General features: G+C 42.3%; 1 protein-coding gene across 1 annotated transcript in view; it reads left to right on the forward strand.

Moving 5' to 3' along the window:
• Window positions 1-12,156, forward strand: part of PCLO (piccolo presynaptic cytomatrix protein) — a gene marked incomplete at both ends in the record, with an annotated part of 368,722 nt that extends 356,566 nt beyond the window's left edge. The window contains 3 exons of the mRNA XM_080625043.1: window positions 6,809-6,943; window positions 7,557-7,702; window positions 12,016-12,156. Coding sequence (XP_080481169.1) covers window positions 6,809-6,943; window positions 7,557-7,702; window positions 12,016-12,156 — 422 coding nt within the window. The remainder of the gene's footprint in view (window positions 1-6,808; window positions 6,944-7,556; window positions 7,703-12,015) is intronic.
• Between the last annotated feature and the right edge of the window lie 304 nt (window positions 12,157-12,460).

Below are 12,460 nucleotides of genomic sequence, written 5' to 3' on the forward strand. Positions count from 1 at the left end.
GGCGGCTCTTGACAACTGTGAAAGAAAGGTTTCCATACAAGGATGATGTTATGAGTCATTTGGCCAAGCAGACTACTTTCATAGAATCATAGAATAGTTAGGGTTGGAAAGGACGTTAAGATAATCTAGTTCCAACCCCCCTGCCATGGGCAGGGACACCCCACACTAAACCATGTCACCCAAGGCCTCATCCAACCTGGCCTTGAACACCACCAAGGATGGAGCATTCACAATGAGGGCGCACTCAATCCCATTGTCCATGTCACCGACAAAGATGTTGAACAAGACCGGTCCCAACACCAGTCCCTGAGGGGCAGCACTAGTTAATGCTCTCCAGACAGACATTGAACCATTGACCACAACTCTTTGCATGCGGCCATCCAGCCAGTTCTTTATCCGCCGAGTGGTCCACCCATCAAATTGATGTCTCTCCAATTTAGAGACAAGGATGTCATGTGGGACAGTGTCAAACGCTTTGCACAAGTCCAGGTAGATGACGTCACCTGCTCTGTCCCTGTCCTTCAGTTTCGTAGCCCCATCATAGAAGGCCACCAAATTGGTCAGGCAGGATTTGCCCTTAGTGAAGCCATGCTGGCTGTCACCAACCACCTCCTTGTTTTTCATGTGCCTTAGCATGCTTTCCAGGAGAATCTGCTCCAAGATTTTGCCAGGCACAGAGGTGAGACTGACTGGTCTGGAATTCCCCGGGTCATCCATTTTCCCCTTCTTGAAAATGGGGGTCATGTTTCCCTTTTTCCAGTTGTCGGGAACTTCACCTGACTGCCATGATTTTTCAAATATGATGGACAATGGCTTAGCAAAGGCAAAGGCATCCAGTCTCTGAGTGAATCAGCCATCGTAGAGATGATCTATCACATCAAGCCGAATAACGGGGATATGCCCATAGACCCAGATGAAGTCGAATGTACATGACCCATGTGGCGAAAACTTACACGGAATGCACCGTCATCATATGCCCATTCATTGGCAACAGTAACCTGGAATGACATAGTACCACTAACAGTGGATGGAATGATTCATAAACTCCGAGAGTTCGAAGACAATCTCACCCCTTCCATCATCTCAGCTGTGGAAAAGCTGTCCCAGGATGCCAAACAATTGAGGGGCGATCTATCTGATTTATCCAGCTCCTCATGTGTACCAACACACATCTCAGCTATTAACAAAGGTGTCCTATTGTGTGAGAGAGAAGATATAGAAGACATACACCATGGGCCACCCTATGGTCTTACCTGCGGTATCATGGAGAAGTCATGATGAAGTGGGATGGAAAACCTACTTCAGCTTTGGAGGAACGGGTGCGTGAATTGAAAACAGGAACAAGGGTCAAGGCTGATCATCCCATGAGAGCTGCGGCTTCAGTCTCTGGTGAGCAGGTTCCCAGATGGAGCGGAAGAGCTGATTTTACTCCAGCTCCTGTGATAACGAAGAATAATCCCTTTCAACATGACTTAAGTGTCCAACGTTGTGATGACTATTAGAGGGGCCCTGCCTTCAGCCACGTGGAGGTAGGGGACAATTGGATTTACTGGACTGTGTGAGTCAGATGGCCTGGCACGTCAGTCCCACAGAAGTATAAGGCTCAAGTAGATACCGGTGCACAGTGTACCCTGATGCCATCAAGCTGTCAAGGGGTGGAACCCATCTATATCTCTGGAGTGACAGGAGGATCCCAAGAGTTGACTGTACTGGAGGCTGAGATCAGCCTGACTGGGAGGAAATGGCAAAAGCACCCCATTGTGACTGGCCCAGAGGCTCCATGCATCCTCGGCATAGACTACCTCAGGAGAGGGTACTTCAAAGACCCAAAAGGGTACCGATGGGCTTTTGGTATTGCTGCTTTGGAGACTGAGGAAAATGAACAGCTGTCCACCTTGCCTGGTCTCTCAGAGGATCCTTCTGTCATGGGGTTGCTGAAGGTTGAAGAACAACAAGTGCCAATCGCGACCATAACAGTGCACCGGCGGCAATATCGCACCAACCGGGATTCCCTGATTCCCATCCATAAGCTGATCCGTAGACTGGAGAGTCAGGGAGTGATCAGCAGGACCTGCTCACCATATGGTCAGTGCGAAAGTCTAACGGAGAGTGGAGACTAACAGTAGACTATCGTGGCCTGCATGAAGTCACACCACCATTGAGTGCTGTCGTACTGGACATGCTAGAACTTCAGTAGGAACTGGAGTCAAAGGCAGCCAAGTGGTATGCCACGATTGATATTGCCAATGCATTCTTCTCAATTCCTTTGGCAGCAGACTGCAGGCCACAGTTTGCTTTTACTTGGAGGGGTGCCCAGTACACTTGGAACCGACTGCCCCAGGGGTGGAAATCCAGCCCTACCATCTGCCATGGACTGATCCAGACGGCACTGGAGCAGGGCAAGATTCAGAACACCTGCAATACATTGATAACATTATTGTGTGGGGTGATACAGCGGAAGAAGTCTTTGAGAAAGGGAGGAAAATAATCCAAATCCTGCTGAAAAGCCGGTTTTGCCATAAAATGGAGTAAGGTCAAGGGACCTGCACAGGAGATTCAATTTTTGGGTATAAAATGGCAAGATGGACGTCGCCAGATCCCCACAGATGTGATCAACAAGGTAACAGCAATGTCTCCACCAACTAATAACAAAGAAACACAAGCTTTCTTGGGTTCTGTGGGGTTCTGGAGAATGCACATCCCAAATTACAGTTCGATTGTAAGCCCTCTCTATCACGTCAGCCGGAAGAAGAATGATTTTAAATGGGGCCCTGAGCAACAACAAGCCTTTGAGCAAATTAAACGTGAGATAGTTCATGCAGTGGCCCTTGGACCAGTCCGGACTGGGCCAGATGTAAAAAATGTACTGTACACCGCAGCTGGGGAGAATGGTCCTACCTGGAGCCTCTGGCAGAAAGCTCCAGGGGAGACTCGAGGTCAACCCCTCGGCTTTTGGAGTCGGGGATACAAAGGATCTGAGGCCAGCTATACCCCAACTGAGAAAGAGGTACTGGCAGCCTATGAAGGGGTTCGAGCTGCTTCGGAGGTGATTGGCACTGAAGCACAGCTCCTCCTGGCACCCCGGTTGCCCGTGCTGGGCTGGATGTTCAAAGGCAGGGTCTCCTCTACACATCATGCAACCGATGCGACATGGAGTAAGTGGGCTGCCCTAATTACACAACGAGCTCGAATAGGAAATCCCAGTCGTCCAGGCATTCTAGAAGTCATCATGGACTGGCCAGAGGGCAAAGATTTTGGAATGTCACCAGAGGAGGAGGTGATGCGTGCTGAAGAGGTCCCACTATATAATAATCTGTCAGAAAGTGAAAAGCAGTATGCCTTGTTTACTGATGGGTCCTGCTGTATTGTGGGAAAGCATTGGAGATGGAAGGCAGCCGTATGGAGTCCTCAACGACAAGTTGCAGAAACTGCTGAAGGGGAGGGTGAATCGAGTCAGTTTGCCGAGGTGAAAGCCATCCAGCTGGCCTTGGACATTGCTGAAGGAGAAGAGTGGCCAGTACTTTATCTCTGTACTGACTCATGGATGGTGCCAAATGCCCTGTGGGGGTGGTTGCAGCAATGGAAGCAGAGCAACTGGCAACGCAGAGGTAAACCCATCTGGGCTGCTGCACTGTGGCAAGATATCACTGCCCGGGTGCAGAACCTGGTGGTGAAGGTACGCCATGTAGATGCCCATATACCCAAGAGTCAGGCCACTGAGGAACACCAGAACAACCAACAAGTGGATAAAGCTGCTAAGATTGAAGTGGCTCAGATGGACTTAGATTGGCAACATAAAGGTGAATTATTTTTGATCCGGTGGGCCCATGACAGTTCAGGTCATCAGAGCAGAGATGCAACATACAGATGGGCCCGTGATCGAGGGGTGGACTTAACAATGGACACTATTGCCCAGGTTATTCATGAGTGTGAAACATGTGCTGCAATTAAACAAGCCAAACGGTTAAAGCCTCTTTGGTATGGAGGACGATGGCTGAAGTATAAATATGGGGAGGCCTGGCAGATTGATTATATCACACTCCCACCAACCCACCAAGGCAAGAGCCATGTGCTTACCATGGTGGAAGCAACCACCGGATGGCTGGAAACATACGCTGTGCCCCACGCCACTATCCTGGGCCTTGAGAAACAGATTTTGTGACGACACGGCACTCCAAAAGAACTGAGTCAGACAATGGGACTCATTTCCAGAATAACCTTATAGACACTTGGGCCAAAGAGCATGGCATTGAGTGGGTATATCACATCCCCTACCATGCACCAGCCTCTGGGAAAATCGAACGGTACAATGGGCTGTTAAAAAACTACATTGAGAGCAATGGGTGGGGGAACTTTCAAGCATTGGGATACACACTTACCAAAGGCCACCTGGTTGGTCAACACCAGAGGATCTGCCAACAGGGCTGGCCCAGCCCAGTCAGAACTTTTTCATATTGTAGAAGGGGACAAAGTTCCTGTGGTGCACATGAAGAATTTGCTGGGGAAGACAGTCTGGGTTATTCCTGCTTCAGGTAAAGGCAAACCCACTCGTGGGATTGCTTTTGCTCAGGGACCCAGATATACTTGGTGGGTAATGCGGGAAGATGGGGAAGTTCGATATATACCTCAAGGGGATTTGATTTTAGGGGAAAATAGCCAATGAACTCAATTGCATGCTGTTGCCTGCTATGTAATACTTTTATAGCCCGTCAACTAGAAGTCTGCAGGGCACCAGCGACTGGCCCTGACTTCCCTCCGACCATCATCCCAACAGAGAGTGAACTTTGATAGAACCAGATGAGTTCTGTGGCAAAGGAATGATCAGCACCAGCAGGCAACAATCCAACACTGCACACAGCCTCTCCTGCCCCAAAAGACTGTTACAAGAGGTGGAACCTTACACCATGGACTGAATGGACTCAGCAGCTTTACAGGGATTGGTCCATGCACCAAGGAATGATCTCTTTCTCCCTATCTGTGTGTGTATGTGGATGTATATATATGAGTGATAGTATATTGAAAATGTGGGATGTGAGCATGACGTGAATGGTATGAAGTAAGGGGTGGATACTGTCCTGGGTTCAGCAGTAGCGGTCATTTTTTCTCCTTCTTAGTAGCTGGTGCAGTGCTGTGGTTTTGACTTTTGGCCTGGGAACAGCGCTGATAACACCGATGTTTTTGGTTACTGCTCAAATGTTTAGTCTGACCAAGGACTTTCTGAGTCTCATGCTCTGCCAGGGAGGAAGGGAAGCCAGGAGGAAGCAGAGGCAGGACACCTGACCCAAACTAGCCAAAGAAGTATTCCATACCACAGCATGTCATGCCTAGGGAGTTACGTGGAAGGGCTGACTCACTGCTTGGTTGGGCTGGATACTATAGGTTGGCAGGTGGTATTGTGTTCTCTTCCCTTTTTATTTCCCTTATCATTATTATTATTGGTGGTAGCAGCAGTGACTTGTGTTATACCTTAGTTATTAAACTGTTCTTATCTCAACCTGTGGAAGTTACATTCTTTCGATTTTCCTCTCCATCCCTCCGGGAGTTGGGGGGGGAGGGGGAAGGAAGAAGCGGGATAGTGAACGAGCGAGACTGCATGGCTGACAGAGTTTAAACCATGACAATTTGTCATAAAGAGTATCCGAGCTACTGATAGTCTTTGCTGCTGCCATCACAAAACTTGGGCTCCATTCTCTTTGCACAAACATATAGCAGAAAACAAGGTGCTATTATTGTTCAAACCTATAGGAAGGGGTTTGTGGTGATTAAATATAATGAAAGAATAACTTGCCTCTTAACAGGTCCTCTCACACCTTACAAACTATGAGTGAACTGCTGACCCAGCTGAACCCCAATTGAAAATTTGCATTGACTGTAACTAGATTCCAGCTTGAGTTTGTGAGGAGGGTTGGGGCCCCATGTTGTAGCTGTGATTATTTCTTATTAATTTTTTTATTCATGATCCCAAAATATATTTTAAGTAGGAAAAAAAAAAAAAGAATGTAGGATTGCACATGAACATCTGTGAAGCAACAGATGGCATTTTTAGTGAGGATTATTCAAATTTGGTTACACGATTATAATACAAATAAGCAATCTCTCAATGCCACTTGGTAACTTTCTACTCTCTAAGAAAGAAGCTTCTCAAGATGTGTCATAATTGTTTATTTCTGCAGAACTGCTTTGTTCCTTACCATATCTTGGCACCAGCTTCTAGAATTTCCTGGTAATGCACTAAAGCCTCAGCCTGCTGGCACCAGAAACTAGGTAATAAAGACTTCCAGAGGCTTTATGGTTTGGTTTCTTTATAACTAACATCTAAAGAGAAGAGGAAGGTGAAATCATATTTTACAGTAACAGGACAATAGATATAGAAGCACAACCCTTGTTATGACATGATGCTATTGTAGACAGAACTGTGCTGAGGGCATGAGCTTTGCTCATGCCGCCATACTCATTTAGAAGATGTAGCTCTGTTCTACTTTGCCTGACTGCTGTAAAACTTTATGGGAGGACAAACAGGAAAGGCAATTGCCTGTATTTCATTCTGTGCCTTCTCTCCATTTCTGGACTGATTTAGAGAAATCCATACAAAGTAGGAATAATGGGCCTATATCTCTGACCACATGGCCATGTAAGAAGGAAAATCACCTTTACTTTTAAAGGTCACAGTAAGGACTTCACTTAAAATTGTGTGAATGATACTGCTCCGTGTTCGTAAGAAGGTGAAATGAAATGCTAACTTCACCAAAGCCTTAATTCGTTCACTTTCCTTTTAAACTAATCAGGGTTGCTTTTTCTGCTTTTCCAGGTAAAACTCAGGTTATGGGTGAAATCAAGATTGCATTAAAGAAGGAAATGAAGACAGACGGAGAACAGCTGATAGTAGAAATCCTTCAGTGCAGAAATATCACATACAAATTTAAATCTCCAGATCATCTACCAGGTATCACACAGAAACCACCTTCACAATACTTTGAGAACATTAGGGAGGATGTATCTGAAGTCATTTAACATCACCACTAAAATGGGGAAAAATGTGCTTCTTAACCAGAATGACATTTTATAAAATTCTTTTTGAAGTGCTTTTTTTCTCCTATGATCAACTTTAATGAAAGTAAAAATATTTTGTAGAAGCAAATTACACTCTCAGAAGTTAATCCTCTTTTTCATTTACTTTTGATTGTTAAAAATTAATCCTCTTTTAAGTTTAATAAAAATTATAATTCCCTAGATTATTAAAGAACAATGATATGGACTGAAAAATTGTATTTTTGATAAAGAGCTTTTTAAAATTAAAAAATGCATGTTAATAATAATATTTTCATATGTACATAAAGACATCAAGGTGTTTGTTCCCTTAATGTCATCACTGTAAACACAAAGTAATTCTCTTGGAGTGAGTGGGGTAATTCCGTTTCTACATCATGTGAATGAGAACAAAATATGGCTCTGTAAAGTACCATGCTCTGATTCATCACACTTCCCTTCTGTTGAAATCATTTACAATGATTATTTAAGAGCTTCTGTATTTAACTCATTGAACTGTTCTTCCCCAGACCTGTATGTGAAGCTGTATGTTGTCAATATGTCTACCCAAAAGAGAGTAATTAAGAAGAAAACCAGGGTATGCAGACATGACCGAGAGCCTTCATTCAATGAAACATTTAGATTTAGCTTGAGTCCTGCCGGGCATTCTCTTCAGGTAATTCTGTGTTTTATTAAAACCTTGTTCTGGATGTTGTCCATGTGGTGCTATGGGCATTTGAGATCAATATTCTACCTCAATTGTTTGCTGAAAAGAGCAAATTACAAAGGAAATAACACAATTGCATAATAATGAAAATATCAGGCTGAAGGAGACTTTACAAGAAAGTTTAATCCATTGCCCCACACTGAGGAAGGGTATTTATAGACTGGGCCTGAAAGTTTTAGGCTTGATCTGTTTCTACAGGCCCCTGAAGAAAAAAGTTACGGATGCCTTCCGAAAATATTTTCTATGTATTTAGAATGTTTAGTGTATTATCTAAATTGAATACACCATATTTTTAAATTAACTTAAATTATCCTTATGTATCCTCAAAAAGCACAGAGGAAAACTGGTCTGCTTTCTTTTTATAAAAAAAACTTTGCACACTGGAATGTTGTTATCATATCTCTCCTCCCTATATTTCCAGGCTAGGTAAATGAAATTTCTTTGATATACCGTGTTGCCTAAATAACTAACGGTTTTATCATTCTCTCCAGTTCTTCAACTTCTTTAAAAGTTGTTAGTGACTAGAATTACACACAGTAGTCCTAATGTCAGATACTGCAGAATTACTGATTATACTAATAGAAATATTTATGAAACATATAATGAAATATATGTAAAGGAGATGACAGTATTTTCAGTCTGTGGCACATCAAATGATATGTGGAACTGATTCAGGAATACTCCCTTTCCTCTGTTTTAGTTGCTTAGACAGATCTGATCATTTGGTCAGATTTGGTTTCTAGACAGTTCACTTTACTTGCTTTAATTTACTTTCATATGAGTAGATAACTAATATAAGCCAGATATTAAGGCTTCCTTTAGTCAGTGGATAGGTATAGACAATGCCAGGCGTATATGCATGCTAAACTTAAAAGCAAGTGGGAGGAATTGTTGAGCATACCAGCATCCATTTAATGTACACCTAAATCTGAAAGACTGATGTAAACAAGCCAGCTACATTTTGATGACTAAAGTTAGACTGGATTATCTGAATGCTACGTTAGGCTTATTAGTTGTATCATTAAAATTAAAGCCAAAATGGATGTCACTTACAAAACAAGGCTAACAGAAATACTCTTTTCCCCGTGTTAAGGTGTCCTAACATCCTTATTGATTCAATAGACTTAATGAAAGAATATTTAAGTTGTTATATTACCCAGAAAAATGCAGAGTATGCAATAAAGCCTTGATGAAGCTGAAGAGCCAATATCCCTGTGAAAAATGTGCTTCCAGTGGTGGTTTGATGAGGAAACTGTAACAGGTGTGTAGACCAGTAGAGAAAAACTCACAGAATCCTACAGAAAAACAAGTCATCAAGTTGCTAGTGAGGGAGACAGTGAGGGAGGTAGCCATAGGAACAGTCAGCCTAAGACTTGGCAACATTTCCTTAGAAACTCTGTGATATGTACTGGGGCTGCACATCAGACTTAAGAGAACAAAGGCTGTAAAAGTAGAGAGGAACAAGTTTAAAACAAACAAAAAGTGTTTCTTCATGCAATTTGTAGTTCAAGCTGTAAAATTTATTGCCCTAAGATATTGCGGATAATAAATATTTTCATGGAAAAAGTAATTGGAGAAAACAATTGGACAAATTCGTGGGGAAAATACTTCATAGTCTGTTAAATGCAAACAGACCACTTGTGAGTCAGGAAGTCAATGGTCCACAGGTATTTTGAAAAGGTGACACTACATGATTGCCTTGTTCTTATATTCTTCCTTATACACCACCCTATACTCTTTTGGAAGCAGAATATTTGCCTGGGGAGATCTTTAACCTGACTCAGTACATCTGTTTTTATAAACTCTTCGTACTTATCAGACAGTTTGCTCCTGACAAAGCATGAAGTTTGTTGATTTGAATGCATAATTTGAATGATGAGCATTAGGGGAAAAGAAATGGACATTGTCAAAAGAGATGTAGGAGAGAAACAAAACCAGAATGCATAGAACAAAAATGGAATTGGAAGATTAAGAGGGGAAATAAGATCAGAAAGAGGGAGTAAGATGAGATCAAATTTAGTAATCATAGAAAGTGAGTTGTAAAGAGAGATGAGAACGAACTGAAGGAAGAAATTAGGACAAGGGTCTGCACTCAAAAAATCAGCAGCAAGAGGTGTGAATATTAATCATAAAAATGGGACACTTGGTTATTGAGAAAGAAAAAATATTAAAAAAAAAACCCAAAACAAACAGACAGAAATAAAGCAGAAGAAAAGAATTGCCAGAATTTTCTGGTCAAGAGTATTTGAAAAAAAGGAAAAGACACCCTGAGGATTAGAAACCAAGACTAGCTGATTCAGGATAATAAGTCTGAAATTTAAAGCGGAGCAGGGAAGAAACAAGACTGAGAGACAGATAAACTAGAGAGGGCAGATACTAGGGATCCACTTTGGAAGAATGGAGAGAAGGATCAAGGACTGAAGTGATGAAAAACTTGTTAGGAATTTTTCCTCTCCCAAAACTGTGGATGTGTCAGAAGGAAAACTTTCTGCAGAAAACATTTTGACAGGTTTCATACAAGCACTTGCCTCAGCTCCTGGCAGCTTGCTTGCTCGCTTCCTTGATTTCCCTGTTCCTTGGCAGCCCACCTGGGACTCTTCTGGCTCCTTTGCCTTGTTCCTTATCTGGCTCCTGGCTGATGGGCTAGCTGCAATTACAAATGCATAATGTCCTTTGTGAGGGTAATCAGAAAAATCCAAAAGAATGTTTTTCACAGATGTTCTGGTTTGGCTTGCCAGCTTCTGCGCTGCTCATTTCTTCAGGAAACATCAAACCAAGTGACTTAGAAAGCCAGCAGCAGTGGAGGCAGGATGCCGATTTACCCCAAGGCTTTCTGATGAGTAGACTTCGCTAAACAGTTTAGTGCCTAAGAGTCATTTGGTCCTCCCTCCTCAAACCTGTTGACTAATGGACATGTAGGTGTTGAAGCTGTACAGGTACCTTACTTGCCAAGTGATATCAAAATTGGGAACTCGGAAGCTTATCCAGGAAAATTATTGCAAACTTCTTCCCTTTTTTTTAAATTTCCATTGTAATGTAAAGTTTGCATTTCTTACTTTGTTCCCCAAATTAGAATGGAGATTTTTTAAAAAATATTGAAATTCTTGACTACTGGAAATTCTAGTTCTTCTGCAGTTCTCTTACATGTCTATCGCCATATGGTCTTTTCCAGCATCTCATCCTCGAGTTCTGTAATTCCTCTGTCAGCCTAGATCTTTTGAAACCAAACAACAAAATGCCCTATTTTACTTTCCTGCTGACTCACACAGAGGGTGACAGCCTCCTACTGTTAGCAGTTACCTCCCTTGCTTATTGCTGGAAGTCTGCTTAGTGACTGTTGTTATTACAAACCTCCTGCTAATCCTACGATGGAAATACAGTCTTTCATGAGTTCTTTTTCTTTTTCAAGAACTTAGTAAGTTGATAGAAGAAAAACAACCAAACAAAAAAAATTGAGTTTGTTGATTCACTTACTCAATAATTAAGGAAGTCTGAAATCTACCTGCATGTGTATAACTCACCCCCTGAATCATATATATTATTAAACATTTTCTCCCAGAAACATGTAAAATAAACCTATAGAATCCTTCAGAGGAATCTATTGCTTACATGACATGCAGCTTAGCTGGAAAACCTCTGCATATATGATATATATTGGAGAATCTTGAGCACCCAAGCCTGCATAGCTAACAGAAGTGCCAGTTCTGTTCCCAGCACTTCCCACTCTCCACAGCTGGGCAAGCAAAAGCCGTAAGGCCAGTGGCTTTCAGCAGAGACATAGCAGGAGTGAAATTTCAGACCAAGTCTATATTTTAGGTTCCACTACTGCTTGCAGAAACTAGAACCTTGGACTTTCTCACATGCTAGTCTGCTTGGAGCTACAGCCTATATGTAGAGTATCCTCTGACCTCCACATACTTAGAAAGAGCTGGTACTTTGCCTTCCTGAAGCTTTACCCTGCATCTTAAAACTTGAGCTTTGTTTTTGTTTGTCTTTGGTAACCAGAAGGTGAACAAATTGCTTACTGAAGTTCAAGATTGTCATTTTCTAGTTGCTGTATCCCATGATAATAAAATGGAAGAGGAGAAGATTCAGTTTTCACGGGGCTTGCTTTCTGTTGGGAGAATGATATATAAAGGGTTATGTTTCTTTTCTCTGGGTACTGAATCAGAGCTTGACATTTCTGAATCTTTCATGTTTGCTAACAAATGCGGTACATTAATATGCACATTGATGATTATTTATTGTTATTATTTTCCCAGATTCTGCTTGTCTCCAATGGAGGGAAGTTTATGAAAAAGACACTGATTGGAGAAGCTTATATCTGGCTTGACAAAGTGGATCTAAGGAAAAGAATAGTAAACTGGCACAAACTGTTGGTCAGCTCCACACAAACACACTGAGCAGAGATGTCTGCTTAGGGCACGAAATCTGAAGAGTCTGCTATAAACAGCATCACTCCAAGACTATAGTTTGATATCATTGTGTTTAGCTAGTCTTTCAGAATACAAAGTAAAAAAGAGCAGTCTCTGGGCTGCATAGCACACTTAAATGAGGGCTAGTACATTTGTTTTGCTGCAAAAGACAGCAAAAGTAAAAGTAAACCTGGGCCCAGAAGTTAAAGTGAGGCTGTTTGAACTGAAGACTGACATGAGGACTCGGTGATGTTGGACTCTTTGTGAAGAAAGTAACTGTGAAGGAAATAAT

The sequence above is a fragment of the Psittacula echo genome (assembly GCF_963264785.1).
Source record: "Psittacula echo genome assembly, chromosome: 1".
NCBI classification, from domain to species: domain Eukaryota; kingdom Metazoa; phylum Chordata; class Aves; order Psittaciformes; family Psittacidae; genus Psittacula; species Psittacula echo.